The sequence below is a fragment of the Geotrypetes seraphini genome, chromosome 3 (genome assembly GCF_902459505.1).
Source record: "Geotrypetes seraphini chromosome 3, aGeoSer1.1, whole genome shotgun sequence".
Lineage (NCBI taxonomy): Eukaryota > Metazoa > Chordata > Amphibia > Gymnophiona > Dermophiidae > Geotrypetes > Geotrypetes seraphini.
Genome location: NC_047086.1, coordinates 229,839,707 through 229,856,045, shown reverse-complemented (window position 1 = coordinate 229,856,045; position 16,339 = coordinate 229,839,707). Strand labels below are relative to the sequence as shown.

At 47.5% G+C, this 16,339-nt stretch overlaps 1 protein-coding gene across 3 annotated transcripts in view; it reads left to right on the top strand.

Annotated features, from left to right (window-relative positions):
* Positions 1-16,339, top strand: part of PTGES3 (prostaglandin E synthase 3) — a 226,396-nt gene that overhangs the window by 104,343 nt on the left and 105,714 nt on the right. For all 3 annotated transcript variants that reach the window (XR_004538764.1, XM_033937297.1, XM_033937296.1), the window contains exon 4: positions 6,003-6,101. Coding sequence is in view for 2 of the 3 variants with exons in the window: in XM_033937297.1 (XP_033793188.1) it covers positions 6,003-6,101 (99 nt within the window). In the remaining variant the exon portion in view is untranslated. The remainder of the gene's footprint in view (positions 1-6,002; positions 6,102-16,339) is intronic.

The following is a 16,339-nucleotide window of genomic DNA, read 5'->3' as shown; positions in this document are numbered from 1 at the left end:
GTGGGATCTCTAGGGGGGTAAATTCAAGGGGGTAGGGTTGTTGAGGTGGGCAGACTTGATGGGCTGTGTCCCTTTTCTGCCGTCATCTTCTATGTTTCTATGTTTCTATGTCACCCATCAGTCAAGAATATCTGCCTGTTGTCCCTGGATAACACCTGTTACGGTAAGTAACTGTGCTTTATCCAGGGACAGCAGGCAGATATTCTCACAACCCACCCACCTTCCCTGGTTGGCTTCTTAGTTAGCTATCTGAACTGAGGAGACGCTGAACTTTCTAAAAGTTCTTCAAGCAAGTCTGCTTGTGAAGCTGTCCGCATCGGGGTCCGTGGTTGACATCACCATATGTGAGAATATCTGCCTGCTGTCCCTGGATAACACCTGTTACAGTAAGTAACTGCTTTCTTGGTGGCAGTCACTTCAGCCCGCAGGGTCAGTGAACTCCAGGCTCTGGTAGCTGATCCACCTTACACACAATTTCATCACAACAGAGTAGTTTAATGCATACATCTGAAATTCCTTCCTAAGGATGTTTCTGAATTCCATCTTGGTGGTTCTGCCTACATTCTTTCCAAAACCCAATGCCCATCCCAACAAAAGTGCACTGAACTTAGAAGGCCAAGACTCTCTTGTAGTCCATCTGGAAAGGTCTAATGCCCATAGACAGCTCACCCAGCTTTTTCTTTTGACCCCAATAAGATGGGAACAGCCATTAGTAAATGCACTCTATACGATTGTCTGGGCTGACTCATGAGGGTCATGTCCCAGCTTATAACATTGGAGCTATGGCTATATTGGCAGTGTGCTTGAGGTCAGCCTCAACAGAGGAGATTTGCAGAGCTGTAATGTATTCAGTTCACAAGTTCTCTTTGAAATTCCCTTCCTCTGGTATTATGCAATACCAATCTGAAGATCCACTCTTTTAACCCAGCTAGATAGATGATTACCTGTTGGTGTGATAGACGGCACTGCCAGAAGCAAACTTCTTTCTGTTACTGACAGTTGGTTTGGTCAATCTATCTTCAGAATCTATTGGGTTTAGTATCCAATTCCATCCTCCCTCTCCCCAGACCTATTTCTATTTCATCACCTTTTTCAGGCTTTGATTTTTTTCTTTTTTGTTTTAGTTGCCTGGTAGCTAGTGATTTCCCACATGTTAGAATGTATTATCTGCTTGTCCTTGGAGAAAGTGAATTACCGTGTTTTACGCTCCATAAGACGCACCCTAGATTTAGAGGAGGAAAACAAGAAAAAAAAAAAAAAAAACCACTATTCTGAACCAAATTCTCCATGCCAGGCTTTGCACACAACCCTACACTCCTTGGCAGGCTCTGTACCTTGTCCCCCCTCTGGTGGTCTAGTGGTAGGCCTAGTGGCAGGTCCAACGCTGCATCAACAATGCTCCTAGCTGGAAGCTGTTCAAAACCCGAACAAAGTGCCGGGTTTTGAAAAACAGTCTGGATGCTAGGATATGTCCTCTAAAAGTAGGACATATCTGGTAACCCTACCCCCACCCTCAGTTTGCAGCCTCTTCTCGATGGTAAATCCAGCTTCTGGAGCGCAATATAGGGGGGATACACATTCAGTCAGATATTGTGGGCCATGTGATTACTATTTAACAACTGATTCACGGTAAATGACCATAAATAAACACAACAGACACTCCGTGAAAGCAGCTGCCAAAGCGCTACCGTAGGAGCACCCAAAACATGTCACAAACTATAAGCATCAAACTCCGTGAGAATAAGGCGATATGGTGCCCCACATTTCCGTTCATGAACACAGGTCGCTGGCTCGGTGCGCGCTATGGTTTGCACGCGTAAAAGACTGCTAGCTCCAACTTCCTCGTTCACGAAGCTCTGTAATGCTACGAACCGCGCACGCCTTCCCCCATTTAACTGCGCACAGTGCCACCGAAAGCCACAACCGTAAAACCTGGACGCTCACTGCACGAGACAGAGAGGGCAGGTTAGGCGGAGGGGTAGCGCTATACATTAAAGAAGGCATCAAAACTACCAGAATCACGGACGTTAAGTACACCGGGGAATCCCTCTGGGTGAACCTGGCCAGAGGGAGAGAAAAATGCCTGTATCTTGGTGTGGTATATAGACCTCCAAGACAACCAGAAGACAAAGACACGGAACTAATCGAAGACATAGAAAATATCGCTCTACGGGGGGACGTTGTACTAATGGGAGACTTCAATATGCCGGACGTAGACTGGAGCACACCTTCAGCAACAACCAGCGGCAGCAAGAGGCTATTAGCCTCCATAAGAGGAGCACGCCTCAATCAAATGGTAATGGAGCCCACTAGGGCCCAAACGATCCTTGACCTAGTACTCACCAATGGGGAAAGCGTCTCAGAAGTCTTCGTGGGAGATAAGCTAGCCTCCAGCGATCATAACATGGTATGGTTCCACCTGAGGAAAGGTTTCCATAGATCAAACACTAAAACAAAGGTACTCAACTTCCGAGGAACAGACTTTGCACGCATGGGAGTCTTCGTCCATCAGGCGCTCCAGGTCCAAACTGAGACAGGGAATGTGGAGGATATGTGGTCATCCCTGAAATCTGTCATACACGAGGCAACCGGCCGTTACATAAAATCATCACACAAACGGCGAAGAAAAGACAAACCCCAGTGATTCACCGCAGAGATCTCGCGTCTCGTTAAGGAGAAGAAAAACACATTTGCTTCCTTCAAACGCACGGGGAAAAGCGAAGATCAACTGCTACACAGGATCAAGTCCACAGAGGTCAAAACGGCAGTCAGGGAGGCCAAACTTCGAGTGGAAGAAACTCTAGCAAACAACATTAAGAAAGGGGACAAATCCTTTTTCCGGTATATCAGTGACAGGAAAAAAAACACAGACGGGATAGTACGCCTGAAAAAAATGGACGGGAATTACGCAGAATCGGATCCCGAAAAGGCCGAACTACTAAACGAATACTTCTGCTCGGTCTTCACCTGCGAGGCGCCAGGGTCCGGCCCTCAATTGAAGCCACAGTCAAACACAAAAGATCCGTTTCGGAATTTTAAATTCACACCCAGCGGGGTTTACCTTGAGCTAACAAAACTCAAGGTGGACAAAGCCATGGGACCGGACAATCTGCACCCCAGAGTGCTCAGGGAGTTAGGTGATGTCCTGGCAGAACTGTTAGCCGTGCTCTTCAATCTCTCACGGAGTACAGGGACAGTCCCCTTGGACTGGAAAACAGCTAACGTCGTTCCTCTACACAAAAAGGGTTGCAGGACAGAGGCTGCAAATTACAGACCGGTGAGTCTGACATCGATAGTATGTAAACTCATGGAAACACTGATCAAACGCCAATTGGACACGGTCTTGGACGAAGGGAATCTACGGGACCCCAATCAACATGGATTCACCAAGGGTAGGTCCTGCCAATCAAACCTCATCAACTTCTTTGACTGGGTAACAAAAAGACTGAACGAAGGAGATTCACTAGACATAGTGTACCTGGACTTCAGTAAAGCTTTTGACAGCGTCCCACACCGCAGACTGTTAAACAAGATGAAATCGATGGGGTTAGGAGAGACTCTGACGGCATGGGTCAATGATTGGCTGAGTGGCAGACTTCAGAGGGTGATGGTTAACGGTACTTTCTCTGAGACATCGGAGGTGACCAGCGGGGTGCCGCAGGGCTCGGTCTTGGGTCCACTCCTCTTCAACATATTCATAGGAGATCTGACTCAAGGGCTTCAAGGTAAAGTAACATTATTCGCTGACGACGCCAAACTATGTAATATGGTAAGCGAGGACTATCTACAAGATATTATGGCGCAGGACCTGCGTACATTGGAATGCTGGTCCTCAACCTGGCAGCTGGGCTTCAATGCTGGAAAGTGTAAGGTCATGCACCTGGGTAGCAGAAACCCATGCAGAACTTATACCTTGAACGGGGAGACCTTGACCAGGACTTCAGCAGAACGAGATTTAGGAGTAATCATTAGTGCAGACATGAAATCTGCCAATCAGGTGGAGAAGGCTTCCTCAAGGGCAAGACAGATGCTGGGTTGCATCCGTAGAAGTTTCGTCAGCAGAAAGCCTGCAGTCATAATGCCATTATACAGGACCATGGTGAGACCTCATCTGGAATACTGCGTGCAATTCTGGAGGCCACATTATCGCAAAGACATGCAGAGGGTCGAGTCGGTCCAAAGGATGGCCACCAGAATGGTCTCAGGGCTTAAAGGTCTCTCGTACGAAGCAAGACTAAACAATTTGCAGCTCTACACTCTCGAGGAACGCAGGGAGAGGGGAGACATGATTGAGACGTTTAAATACGTCACCGGACGTATAGAAGTGGAAGATAACATTTTCCTTCTCAGAGGCCCCTCAACCACAAGGGGGCACCCGCTCAAACTCAAGGGCGGAAAATTTCACGGCGACACCAGGAAGTATTTCTTCACGGAGCGAGTGATTGATCAATGGAACAAGCTTCCAGTACAGGTAATCGAGGCCAGCAGCGTGCCAGATTTTAAGAATAAATGGGACGCCCATGTGGGATCCCTAAGTGGGTCAGGGTAAAACATTGTATAGTATTAAGGGGAGGGTCTATAGAGTGGGCAGACTTGATGGGCCTTGGCCCTTTTCTGCCGTCATCTTTCTATGTTTCTATGTTTCTTCTCTACCCAACATGTTAGCAGCGACACTACGCCCCCCCCCAATGCCTACGTGGCCCCTGGCCACCCCAGAAGTAGAAGCCTGCCTGCCGTTGACTCGCTCCTAGCTTGCCCTCAGCTCCTGGCTCAGCTCCGGTGCGCTCCCAGAGCTCAGGCGGGGGAGGGCGCTCTATCACCGTCTGGAGGGGCAGGCAGATGGAAGCAGAGCTGTGTCTCGGTTGTCAGGTGCAGACGGCATGGAAGGAAGGAGCAGGCTCTGGGGAGCCGCAGTCCAGCAGCCCGTGCGCTGTTCCACAGCATGCCCACCACCCTCGTCCAGCCGTCCCCGCGCCATCTCTGAGCAGCATGCACTAAGCAAAATCCGGAGGCGGCCACACATCACTTCCTCCCTCCTCGTACGCGAGCCCCGAGCCATGGAGGTGGCAGCAGACAAGGACTGGATGGCGGGGGTCACCGGGAAGAGAAATGCCTGGGCGGAGAGCATTCGTCCAAGGCCAAGGAGCTTGAGCTTACTTCTGAGCAACCAATTAGAGAAGGGACGGAAGCAACGCTCCGTGCTTTCGCCTAGAATGGGGGTTGGTCCTTCTACGTGCTCAGCATTGTGGAAGTGTGGAAGGCTGCTGGTGGATTACAAAAGGTACTGGGGTTGGGGGGGGGCAGTATTCGCTTCATAAGATGCACCCTTATTTCCACCCACTTTTTTTGGGGAAAAAGTGCGTCTTATGGAGTGAAAAATACGGTACTTACCTGTAGTACATGTTCTCCAAACATAGCAAAAGACACATTCTCACCTATCCACCTCCTTTAGGAGCTATATTCTATAAGCTTTTGCAATAAACTGCCTGGTCCTACATAATAGTGGTAGATGGCAAGACACATTCATGGTGTACTGGTCATATACTTCAAAAAGCAGGGAAGTTCCTCCACGCTGTGCTCTGTGAAATGTCACTCACATGAGAATGTGTCCTGCTGTCCTCAGAACACCTGCTGTGTAACTTCGCTATAGGGTTGTTACCTGTATGTGTGTGTATGAGAGCTTGAGTACAGTTTTTCAGTGGCATCATTTTTAGGTTATTGACTATCATTAAAGCAGGGCTGCCCAAGTCCAGTCCTCGAGATGTACTGGCAGGCCAGGTTTTCAGGATATCCACAATGAATATGCATGAGAAAGATTTGCCTGCACTGCCTTCTTGGTATGCAAATCTCTCTCATGCATGTTCATTATGGATATCCTGAAAACCTGGCCTGCCAGTAGATCTCAAGGACCGGACTTGGACAGCCCTACTTTAAAACATTCATGCTGTCTAACTTAATACATGTATGTGTGTGATTTTTTTTTTTTTTTTTTTTTTTTCCAGGATTCCAAACACAAAAGAACGGACAGATCTATTTTATGTTGCTTACGGAAAGGAGAGTCTGGTCAGTCATGGCCCAGGCTAACAAAAGAGAAGGCAAAGGTAGGTTATGCTCCTAGTACAAGCTTGGTACAGTGAGAGCCTTTAGTACAGGGAAGTCAATTTTTTTTTTTTTTTTGCTGTCCAAAGTAATTGAGTATCTTGAGGCATGGGAAATGGTGTATGAAAATAAAATTTTAAATGTCATGATTTTTTTCTCTGAGGCAGACAAGATAGAGAATGTCTTTTCAAGCGTGTCTTTACCAGAGTCTTTACCAGGATTTCCCCAATTAATATGCATGATATCTATTAGCATACAATGAAAGCAGTGCATGCAAATAGATCTCAAACATATTCATTGGGGAAATCCTGAAAACCCGACTGGATTGCGGCCCTCGATGAGGGACTGACACCCCTGTTTGTGTGTGCATAATTTCCTGCATTATGTTGGCACTTTGGCCCACTTAGTTCATTTCTGTGGAGCCAAATGGACATTTCCTTTTTTAGATTTTTCGGATTTCTTTTCAGAAATTCTTTATAATCTCTACATTGCCATGTTTGGGTTGCCACTCTGTTAACTTTGATTTCAGTGTTCTTAATTTCTTAACCATTTACTAGTGTTCTTTGTGACTGAGCCTTTTTTTTATTCCTAAAACTTGTTTGGGGGGAGGTCTCAGCAGTAAAATCAGATATGGGCCCAGTGTGTTGCAATTTAGAAAAAATGTAAAGACAATGCTGTTTGAGAGAGAATATTCATAGATATTTTCATTTTAGTATGAGTTTTTTTGTTGTTGTTGTTTTAATTGTATGTTTGTAATTTTATTGTGTATGTTTCATTGTACCCTGTGCAGAACTGTGGGATGCTGTGGGTTATAAATTTTTAGATAAGAAAGCCCTCAGTGACTTCAGCAAGTGCAGGCTATATGGCAAGGTCATTGCTTTTAGATGCAAAAAGGAAAGGTTCTTCAGTTCATTGTCCAGTCTGGTTCATTGACATCGGACCCAAAGGATTCCTAAGTTGCACTAAACCTGGGGATGCATCAACATACAGGAGACTTTTTTCAAAGAAGCATGAACATTATTTCTCCAAGAACAAGCAGGATATAGATTTTCTAATGTTAATCAGGTTTTCTATTCCACCTGTATCTATTCAGTTCAAGTTACAAAAGAACATTACGATGTGAGAAGCTGTGTTACAATACCCAGGAGGTTACAGTGTACAGAGTTATTGCAGATACAGTTACAGGATTACCCGGGAGGTTACAGCGTATAGAGTTATTAAAGGTATCAATACAGTAGCTTTCTCACTTTTTTTAAAAGCTTTAAATTTTTATGACACATTTCCCTCCATATTCGTGGGTTCGGAACTCGCGACTTTGTTTATTTGCAGTTTTCGTTTTGGTGACCCACCCCTGCCTCCCGAACCTCTCCACTTACTTTTTAAAACCTTGCAGTCTAGTGGGTGAAGCAGGGCAGAAGTGATTACTTACATTCCTGCCCTGTGCAGAACGGGAACAAAAATGGCTGCTGTGAGTTCCCATGGTGTCACTCACTTATGCTATACATAGTCTGACCCAACATTAAAGACTTGATGGATTCTGTATTATCCTATGCACCAAAGGATTCTGATGATGGGCATCAAACAAATGCTAAGAAGCATCAGCATCGATCCTCTTTGAAACATGGTGCTAGGAACTGTCAGAGCTATGGCCTCACCAGTTCTGTTCAGAGGTTTACCCTGGATTTCGTTAATCTCCTGTGAAAATCCTATTTCACAGGGCCAGGATGCTCTACGCTGCCTGCAAGCAAGCCTGCCTTGGTCCGCAGGGAGATTCTGTTCCAGGAGACCTTCCTGCCATTAAGAAACCCGACACCCAGCCTGAATGACCAGGCATACCAGGAATGGGAGGTGTTTGAGATTGCTATCCAGAGCACAGTTTCTTGCTTGGAGGATTCTGGTTCCCTTTCAGGGACTGGAGGTCAGGAGGCAGCTCAGGGACCGGAGGTCAGGAGGCAACAGTCCCACTCAACCAGGGAGATGATCCCTCTGTATGGCGGCTTTTTAAATCGGCTACGATGCCTCATGTTATTACAGATGTTCTCAGGGAATTGAAGCTGGAATCACAACTGTCGACCTCTTGGTGCATGGTCAGAAGCAGTACAAATGCTCTAAACTACCTTTTTCCTGCACACCTGGACATCACTTTGCTAGTCACTGAGCAATGGGAGTCTCCGGAAGGCTCCCAATGGGTAGCCAAGACTATGGCTACACTTTACCTTATGGCTCTGGAATTTCAGAAACTGTTTAGTCAGCCAAAGGTGGATTCCATGATAGCTCAAGTGACAAAACATACCTCCCTTCCTAGTTAGGGAGACGTAATATTAAGATGCACAGGACCACAAGGTGGACGTGGTTCTTAGGCAATTTGAAGCGCTAGTTTTGGGGATCCAAAGCTATAGTGGCATCCTCATTTGAGGCAAGGGCATGCCAGGTTACAGTGGAGTCCTTTGACAGAGGACGTATGCCCCCAGCTGCTACTGGAGGGGGTAGATATGTGGTGAATGCTTTCTGACATCAGTCACGAACAAGGTGTTGGCATATGCCATTTCCCACACACGATGCTCTGGATCAGGCAATAGGCATGTGATTCAGCCTCCAAGGCCACCTTAAGCAGGCTGCCTTTTGAAGGACAGATGCTATTTGGTAAAGAATTAGGCAACCTTATGGCCAGTGTGACAGTTCGCTGTCCTAAGTCTCTGCCTGACAGCAGACCTCACCTACCTGCTGGGGGAGGCTGAGGCAAATTTTTGTTTAAGATACTCCCGCCAGTACTACACAAGTGTCTCCACTCAGAGATCTTATCAGATTTGACAGCTCCAGCAACCCTCAGGGTCTTGCGTCATCCCTGCCTCCAAGAAGACACAATGGCAGCAAGGCAGCAGCTGTGCTCCCACACATTGGCAGGCAGCTGTCAGTGTTCTGGAGGGCATAGGAGCAAATTTGCCTGGACCGCTCGGCTCTAGATCTTACTTGGGAGTGTCTCAAGATCAAGTTCTATCGTCCTCCTCCAGATCTGTTTGTGGATTTTCCAGCTGGATGGCTGAACAAAGACCAGGGTCTGAGCGACAATGCAAAAGCTGCTAGATATTCAAGCCATAGAACCAATCCCCAACGAAGAATCAGGCTATGGCATATACTCCATATACTTCATAGTGCCCAAATAAGGCACTGGAGACAGATTCTGGACCTCATCTGTAAATGCAGCCCTCAAAATACTGTGTTTCTGCATGGAGACAGTCTGGTCAGTAATTACGGCGGTGGCACTGGGAAAATTCCTGGCCTCCCTAGATCTAACAAGCATACCTTCATATTCCCATTTTATCCCAGGACAAGCAGGCAGTATATTCTCACATGTGGGTTATGTCATCCACGGAGCCCCAGTATGAACAGCTTTAAAAGTGCATCGCCACTTTAAGAACTTGAGAAAGTTTGCAGACTGCCCGCACTGTGCATGCGTAAGTGCCTTCCCACCCAGTGCTCCTCAGTTCTTAGTTTTCCACAGAGCTAAGATGTCAAGTCTCTGAGCATTGAGATTTTTGCCATTTGTCTTCCCGCTCATGCGTTTTTTTAAATTTTGTCAACATATTTTTAAGTTTACTACTTTTTGAAAAGATTAAAAGAAAAGAAAGTGGAACATTTTTTCCTCGGGGGCTTCGACCACCAAGGCCTTCATTTTTCCTCAGCCACTGAAATCGATTTGGCTGATATGGTCTTTATCCCAGGACAAGCAGGCAGCATATTCTTGACTGATGGGTGACGGCACCGACGGAGCCCCGGTACGGACAATTTTAGAGTGATTGCACTCTAAGAACTTTAGAAAGTTCTAGCTAGGCCGCACCGCGCGTGCGCGAGTGCCTTCCCGCCCGACAGAGGCGCGCGGTCCCCAGTTTTCTTAATTCCGCGGAGCTAAGAAGACGCGTGTTTCCAACGGCTGTTGGAAGTTTTTTTCTATTTCACTTGCCTTCCCGCTCGCGCGTATTTTTCTCTTCATATTTTATTTCTTTCCTTCTTATTTACCTTTTGTGTAAAAAAAAAAAAAAAAAATCTTTTTATTTTTCATTTTTTTTGTCGATCTGCCCCGGCGGGGCCTGTTGGCACCATCGAAGCCTCGGGCTTCGATTTTGCTACAGCAGTATTTCCCTTCATGCCCCCGTCACCGGGTTTCAATAAGTGTCAGCGGTGTGCACGCCCTATCTCCCTCTCCAACCCACACAAGTGGTGCCTCCAGTGTCTGGGTCCGGACCATAGGGCTGAAACCTGCACCCGCTGTAGTTCTTTACAAAAAAGAACTTTAAAAAATCGACAAATTCAGCAGCGGATCCTTTTCGGTACCGCTATGGAAGTTGCACCGGTATCGACGTCGACGACTTCCTCCAAATCGACTCCGACTGCCTCGGCACCGCAAGATACATCGCCGGTGTCGACTCCTGTAGGTAAGCCGGCTAAGAAGCCTTCCCCTACTGTTCTAGGCCCGCCAGTCGAGCATGCAGTGAGCCAAGTCCTGCAGACTGAGCGCCGGCCCCGTAAACGCTCCGCTCCCATTGAAGTCACTGCCTCGTCATCGGCATCGACTTCACCCGAGCGTCGAGCGGCACCGAAGGTACCGAGCAAGAAAAAACCGGTACCGGTGCCATCGGGACCAACGTTGGATGAGCGCATTGCCTCTATCCTCCAGGTCCAGCTTAAGCAACAACTCCAACAGTTGCTCCCGGCTCTATTGTCTCCGATTCCAGTGTCGGTACCGACGGAGCCTTCGGTGCCGTCTGTTGAACAGCCTCTTTTATTGTCATCGACTGTTTCGGCACCGCAAAAATCTTTGTCCATGCCTGTTCTGTCAGCAGAACCAAAACGGCGTGCTACTCCTACGGTGTCGGAACCGGTACTGTTCTCTGAACCCCGTACCATACTACATTCCCCAGGTACCGTCTCCACTCGGTCTGGTAAATCGGTACGCAAGACTAAACATACTGAGACATCGACTCCACTTTCCCAGGGCCGTTTACAATCGGTACGGGACCCTGACTTGTGGGACGATTCAGATGATCCCCTCGGTACCGAGGAGGAGTACACATCTGATGAGGAGGAACCATCGGTGCAGGATACTACTGCTAAGCCAGAGCACTCCTCCTTCACAAAATTTTTAAAGATGTCAGACACCCTGTCTATTCCTTTAGAGTCTGACTCTAAAAAATCCAAGGCATTTTTGGATGCTTTGGATTTTGACCAACCTCCTAAAGAGTTTTTAAAGTTACCCCTCCATGACATCTTGAGGGAAACTTTTTATAAAAATCTTGAAACTCCTTTGACAATTCCAGGAGCCCCAAGAAAACTGGAATCTCTGTATAAAGTGATTCCAATCCCTGGATTTGACAAACACCAACTTCCCCATGAATCTCTGTTGGTAGAGTCAACCCTAAAGAAATCTGCAGGAGCCAGTATGTATGCCTCTGTCCCTCCTGGCAGGGAAGGAAAGGCCATGGATAAATTTGGAAAGCGTCTTTACCAAAATGCCATGCTGGCCAACCGTTCAGGTAATTACGCATTCCACTTCTCGTTTTACCTGAAGTATCTCATTCAACAGGTAACCTCTTTTCAAAAGTATATTCCGGACCGTAAGCTTCCTCCTTTCAGCAATGTACCTCTAGTCTTTTGCAACTCAGGAAGTTTATGGTCCGTTCTATTTATGATACTTTTGAACTGACGTCTCGAGCTACTGCTATCTCTGTAGCAATGAGAAGGTTGGCATGGCTACGTGTCTCAGACCTGGACGTAAACCATCAGGACCGGCTTGCCAATGCGCCTTGCCTAGGGGATGAGCTGTTTGGGGAGTCCATGGATACCACCACACAAAAGCTCTCCGCCCATGAAACTAGGTGGGACACCTTGTTGAAAAACAAGAAGAAACCTCCTCCTCCTCGTCCATTCAGGCAACAATCTTCATATCAAAGGAGGTTTTCTGCTCGACCGGCTCAGCCTCATCCTCCTCAACCTCGCAGACAGCGTCAGCAGCAGCAACAGGCTCGTCAACAACAGCAGCCTACTGTCAAACCGGCTACTCAACCTAAGCCGACACAGCCCTTTTGACTCCTTTCTCCAGGACATTGCCAGTCTTCCTCCCTCATGTCCTCTACCTCAGCCCATAGGAGGTCGACTACAAGTTTTTCTATCTCGCTGGGAAGCAATCACCTCCGACTAGTGGGTACTTGCCATCATCGCCCACGGCTACTCCCTAAATTTTCAGACTCCTCCACCTGTAAGTCTGCCAAAAGAGTCTGCTTCCAACAAGGCTCAGTCCCTCCTCCTCGCTCAGGAGGTTCAATCCCTCCTTCTTCTCAATGCCATCGAACCAGTTCCTCTGGACCAGCAAGGCCTGGGATTTTATTTCCGGTACTTTCTTGTACCCAAAAAGACCGGAGATCTCAGACCAATATTAGATCTCAGGGATCTCAACAAATGTCTGGTCAAGGAGAAGTTCAAGATGTTATCTCTTGCCACCCTATACCCTCTTCTTTCTCAGGAAGACTGGCTATGTTCCCTCGATCTCAAGGAGGCGTATACTCACATTCCAATTCATCTGATGTCCAGACAATATCTTCGCTTTCTTGTCAATCAACATCATTACCAATACAAGGTGCTACCCTTCGGCCTAGCCTCCTCTCCCAGGGTATTCACCTAATGTCTGATTGTGGTCGCAGCTTATCTCCGCTCCCACAACTTTCAAGTCTTCCCTTATCTGGACGACTGGCTCATCAAGGCTCCTTCTCCTCAGTCCGTTCACAAAGCCACCGATCAGACCATTTACTTCCTTCGACTGTTGGGGTTCGAAATCAATCTACCCAAGTCGCACCTCATTCCAACTCAGCGACTTCAATTCATTGGAGCCATTCTGGATACGGTTCGGATGAGGGCTTTTCTTCCTCCAAACCGCCTTCACACCATCCTTCATCTCTGTCAGCAGGTGTTCCAGCAAACTTCCATCTCTGCAAATCACATGATGGTGCTCTTGGGACACATGGCCTCCACAGTACATGTCACTCCCTGCGCACGTCTCCACCTGCGTACTCCTCAATGGACCCTAGCGACTCAGTGGTCACAAGCGACGGATCCTTGTTCACGACACATATCTGTGACCTCGTCTCTTCGACAGTCGCTTCTTTGGTGGTTGAAATCATCAAATCTATCCAGAGGTCTACTGTTCCATCTACCTCCTCATCAACTGGTCATCACCACGGATTCCTCCCCCTATGCATGGGGAGCTCACTTGAACGAGTTCCAAACTCAGGGGTTTTGGACCACCCAGGAAAAGAAACACCACATCAATTTCCTGGAACTCAGAGCGATGTTTTACGCCCTGAAAGCTTTCCAACATCTCCTTTTTCCTCAGGTTCTTCTCATTTGCACAGACAACCAAGTTGCAATGTACTACATCAACAAACAGGGAGGGACGGGATCCCGTCCCTTGTGTCAGGAAGCTCAAAGGATTTGGACCTGGGCGACTGCTCGTCACCTATTCCTGAAGGCAGTCTACATCCAAGGGGAACAGAATTGCTTAGCAGACAATCTCAGCAGAATCCTTCAACCTCACGAATGGACTCTCGACCCCTCGACTCTCCAGTTCATTTTCTCTCAATGGGGCACTCCTCAAGTGGATCTTTTTGCAGCTCCCCACAACCATCAACTGCCCCTGTTTTGCTCCAGACTTTACTCTCCTCACCGTCTGGAGCCCGATGCATTTCTCCTAGATTGGACCAATCTCTTCCTTTATGCATTCCCTCCTCTTCCGCTCATGCTGCGCACCTTATTCAAGCTCAAGAGGGAACAAGCCACCATGATTCTCATCGCTCCACGGTGGCCCAGACAGCATTGGTTTTCCCTTCTACTTCAACTCAGTTCCAGGGAACCCATACCTCTTCCTCTGTTTCCTTCACTGCTTACACAGCATCAGCAAACACTGCTTCATCCCAACTTACAGTCTCTGCACCTGACAGCTTGGTATCTCTCGGGCTGATTTCAGCTCATGCTCTCCTTTCTCAGCCTGTCCGTTCTATTATTGATGCCTCCAGGAAACCGTCTACTCTTCAATGTTACCAACAAAAGTGGTCTCGGTTTTCTTCCTGGTGCCTGTTACATCACCATAATCCCATATCTACAGCAGTGGGACTGGTGTTGGACTATTTATTGTCCTTATCTGACTCTGGTCTTAAATCCTCTTCGATAAGGGTCCACCTTAGTGCCATTGCAGCTTTTCATGAGCCGATTCATGGAAAACCCCTCTCAGCTCATCCCTTAGTTTCAAGGTTCATGAAGGGCCTTTTCAATGTGAAGCCACCTCTTAAGGCCCCTCCTGTTGTCTGGGATCTTAATGTGGTTCTTTCTGCGTTAATGAAGCCTCCTTTCGAGCCTTTGGCCACAACGCATTTTAAATTTCTAACTTGGAAAGTGGTCTTTCTAATAGCTCTCACTTCTGCCAGGAGGGTCAGTGAGCTCCATGCACTGGTGGCGGATCCACCTTTCACTGTTTTTCACCATGATAAGGTCGTCCTCCGTACACATCCCAAGTTCCTTCCTAAGGTTGTGTCTGAATTTCATCTTAACCAATCCATCGTTCTACCTGTTTTTTTCCCAAAGCCTCATTCTAATCCAGGTGAACAGGCTTTGCATACCTTGGATTGTAAACGTGCTCTGGCTTACTATCTTGATCGCACCAAACCTCACAGATCATCTCCTCAACTGTTTTTGTCCTTTGATCCTAACAAGTTGGGTCATCCTGTATCTAAACGCACTCTGTCCAATTGGCTTGCTGCTTGCGTTTCTTTTTGTTATGCTCAGGCCGGCCTGACACTGGAAGGTTCTGTCACGGGCCACAAAATTAGAGCTATGGCAGCGTCTGTAGCTTTCCTCCGTTCCACTCCTATTGAGGAAATCTGCAAGGCTGCTACTTGGTCCTCAGTTCATACTTTTACATCTCATTATTATCTGGATGCATTCTCCAGACGGGATGGACACTTCGGCCAATCTGTTTTACAAAATTTATTTTCCTAATGGCCAACCTTCCCTCCATCCCTCTTTTTTGTTAGCTTGGAGGTCACCCATCAGTCAAGAATATGCTGCCTGCTTGTCCTGGGATAAAGCACAGTTACTTACCGTAACAGGTGTTATCCAGGGACAGCAGGCAGATATTCTTGCGTCCCTCCCACCTCCCCGGGTTGGCTTCTTAGCTGGCTTATCCTAACTGGGGACCGCGCGCCTCTGTCGGGCGGGAAGGCACTCGCGCACGCGCGGTGCGGCCTAGCTAGAACTTTCTAAAGTTCTTAGAGTGCAATCACTCTAAAATTGTCCGTACCGGGGCTCCGTCGGTGCCGTCACCCATCAGTCAAGAATATCTGCCTGCTGTCCCTGGATAACACCTGTTACGGTAAGTAACTGTGCTTTTCAACCATTCCAGGCCACTAATGAGCTATAAAAATAAAAAAAGTGATGTAGCTGCCCAAGGCCAATCTCGATTCCTGACAGTTAGTGCTACAAGTTCCTTAGTGGAACTTGTGCCCGGTGTTCTATCCTGCAGAAACGTTGATAACCAGCCGGAAATGTCAACAGGAAAGATATTTGGGACCGATCAGACCTCGCAACCTTCATCATCGGAGACATCTACACTGGTGTTGAGAGACATTGTTCCATCTGGTAAGCCAGTTCAGAGGCCGCCAGCTTCCCAACCGACGTCACAGGTCACTTTTGCATTGAATCTCTTGATGCCGACTAAACAACAACAACCACTTTCCGGCTTGCTTCAACCTCGAGGTGTGCATTCTCATTGAGGTCACCCTCTTTGGGACAAGCTGCGGCACCTATGGTATCGGCAGATAAGCCAGAGGTACTGGTGCTTTCCTTCTGGGTACAGCTCGATGTGCTGTTCTGAAGGGATTTGGTGACGCATGTAAACTGCTTACACCAGTATCAACTCCCTTGGTACTAGCCCAGCCTATGTACATGGCTACCAGGTCCTAGGGTACTGCAGCTGGTTCTCCAGAGTGACATCAACATTATATGTCTAGGTATCGATCCTCGCACCACTGGTCCAGTTTTTCATCGACAGTCCAATGAGCATTGTTCTTCCTCTCATGCTTCGCAGAGAAAACATCGCACTCTCACGTTCTTCAAAGAGAAAAACAGCTTCGCATCATACCTCTTGCTAGTCATCAGACCGGTGCGAGACTCAAAGTAAGCACCGATCTTCTCGACA